The sequence below is a fragment of the Theobroma umbraticum genome, unplaced genomic scaffold (genome assembly GCF_002168275.2).
Source record: "Theobroma umbraticum cultivar Fairchild unplaced genomic scaffold, ASM216827v3 scaffold_81.0, whole genome shotgun sequence".
Lineage (NCBI taxonomy): Eukaryota > Viridiplantae > Streptophyta > Magnoliopsida > Malvales > Malvaceae > Theobroma > Theobroma umbraticum.
The window spans coordinates 5,902,991-5,905,561 of NW_018397268.1; the positions used below are offsets into that span (position 1 = coordinate 5,902,991).

Here is a 2,571-nt window from a genome sequence, read left to right on the forward strand (position 1 = left end):
TTTTGTCTGGTTTCTTTATCTTTATTTCACTTTTATAATTAATAAAAAAAGAAATTTTTTTTATATAATTGGAAAGGAGGAGATTCGAATCTTAGTTTTTAAATAGGAAATAATGTACCAATCAATGAATCAAATTCTCAGATATAAAAAATTTTAATTTTTTTAAATTTAATAGTAAAATTTTAATTTTTTTTAAAAACTGATATCATATACTTTTTAATAATAAAAATAAAAAATCAACAATAGTAACATTAAAATATGAAAAAAAAAACATAAGAATACTAATACTCAAAAATATATATATAATTTATATTTATATATTAAAATTATCTTCAAAAGGGGTCAATTGTGTGACATCTAACAGTTTCAATTTATTGAAACATGATATATAATTGGAAGGGTGCTAGCTTTGAGCTATTTTCCCAATCTTATGAGAAAATGGGTTATGTTTTTAGGATTTTTACTTTCAAATTCTCAGGAGATTTTTTGTTTAGATTTAATAATTTTATATATCTTAGGACAACCCAAACATAATAAATGAAAGAAACAAGAACAAAAATGTAAAAACTCGTGGTTTGGACGTTACGTGGAGATGAAGATGGTCCAGGGCACCACCGCCCACGAGTGAGTCTTCTTCTATAAATTCGACCCTTGAGACCCTGACTGCTTCACACCCGACGCCCACCAAATCTTCTCATTCATCTACCTCTGCTTTAATTCCCAAACGCTAAAGCCATGTCTCAGGTTGGTTTTTCTTATTCGAATTCCTATTCCAATTCTCCACCAATTATAGTTTCTTTTTCTTTTCTTTTGGCTGAATCTTTACAATCTTCTGTTTTGTTATTTATATATGTTTGAAGAATTTAACTCTTATGTTCTGTATATGGGTCGTTCTTTATCTGATTTTACGATTGAAAATTTTGAGATCGTTTTTGTTGTTGTCCTTTTGACTTTGCTAGGATCCGATTGCAAGTTTCTATCTTTATGTGAAATTTTGGTTGGCTTGGTTTATTGGTTTCAGAAGAAAAAGGAAAAGAATTTGACCGATTTGGGAGTTGAAAATTGAAATTCTACACATTATCTTGGATAAAAACATCGACATATTTAGATCCCTTTGCACTTTTAGGCCGAAAACAAGCTAAAGCTGTTGGGTTTGAAATACTTATATATAGTTGAAAATTTTAGGGCAGTTCATAATTTGGCCTGATAACTGGTCCATGTTCAGAATTCTCTGAAATGGTGGTGATTATAGATTATCTGTTAGCTTTTGTCCTTGAATTAGGGATTTGATTCTGTTTCTGGTTGAGTTGACCTTATATTGATGTGTAAGTGATGCCTTTCGATAATTCTATCTTTCAGAGTGATCTGGGTTTTACGCTTTAATGAAGAGATACAAATTCTGACTGTCTTCAGATACAACCAAGTTTCCATGATTGGTTTTGATTATCTATGTCAAATTTTTTGAATGCATTCAATCCTTTGTTTTCTCCTAGTTTTATTGTAGGTCATGGAGGTTGAACACAGGTTTGCAAGTTTTTCTACAATAATGTCATCAACAGCTTATTCATTTTATTTGGCTGCAGACTGTTGTTCTCAAGGTTGGTATGTCATGCGAGGGCTGCGTTGGAGCCGTGAAGAGAGTCCTGGGAAAAATGGAAGGTGTGCCTTGCTATTTCACTCCGTTGTTTTCTCATGATCACCTTTGTTGCTCAAAATCATCTAAAACTAAGTTTTATAACTGCTTGTCCCTTGGTCTCCTTCTCGTTTCTGTTAGAATTACTTCCTAGAGAAGCAGATTACCGCCCTCCCCCAACCCCTCTTTTTGTGAATGCTGATTTATGATGGCAGAAGTCTGCTGTGAAAATAATTTTAATTCTAGATATTTCCCTTGTGTTTCTTTGCTAAATTTTCTTACACTTCACCAGGAGACATGCCATCATCCACATTCCATTGCTGATATTTTTTCTGGTTTAGTTTGATAGCTAATATCTATATTTTTTCATAAAACACTATCAGGTGTGGAATCATATGAAGTAGATTTGAAGGAGCAGAAAGTGACTGTGAAGGGCAATGTCCAGCCCGATGCAGTTCTGCAGAATGTTTCAAAGACTGGAAAGAAGACTACCTTCTGGGAAACAGAAGCTCCAGCAGAACCCGAGGCAAAGCCTGCGGCAGCTGTTGCCACAGCTTAATTTCTCCCAGTTTGCTTAATCTATTCATGTGCTATAGCTTGTTAAACTCACTACAATACCATATGGATTGTAGGATATATACTTCCCTGCAATAAGCTCTTGGTTGCTTGTCATTGAACTTTCTGTGCTAGTACTGTAATGGAAGATGATTTTCTTGTGACATGTCCCTACTCTCAACCCAGATATCTTCTTATTTTTCACTTTGATAAAAAGAAAGGTCTCATTGGGGTTGAAATAGACGTGCATATTAAAGAAAAATATCTTTTAACAGAAAGGCGGATACAAAGTGGCTAATGACTAGAGAAGCATGTGGCTGGTGGATATATACACAACTTTTTGACTAGCAGGTAATGTCGCAGAATCCATGCCACAAGCCAAG

At 33.8% G+C, this 2,571-nt stretch overlaps 1 protein-coding gene across 1 annotated transcript; it reads left to right on the forward strand.

The window, feature by feature from the left end:
• Nucleotides 1-591: 591 nt before the first annotated feature.
• Nucleotides 592-2,354, forward strand: ATX1 (homolog of anti-oxidant 1). Its single transcript, XM_021439899.2, has 3 exons — nucleotides 592-744; nucleotides 1,584-1,659; nucleotides 2,017-2,354. The coding sequence occupies exons 1-3, from the start codon at nucleotides 736-738 to the stop codon at nucleotides 2,190-2,192; spliced, it is 261 nt and encodes an 86-aa protein (XP_021295574.1). The 5' UTR covers nucleotides 592-735; the 3' UTR covers nucleotides 2,193-2,354.
• Nucleotides 2,355-2,571: the final 217 nt, after the last annotated feature.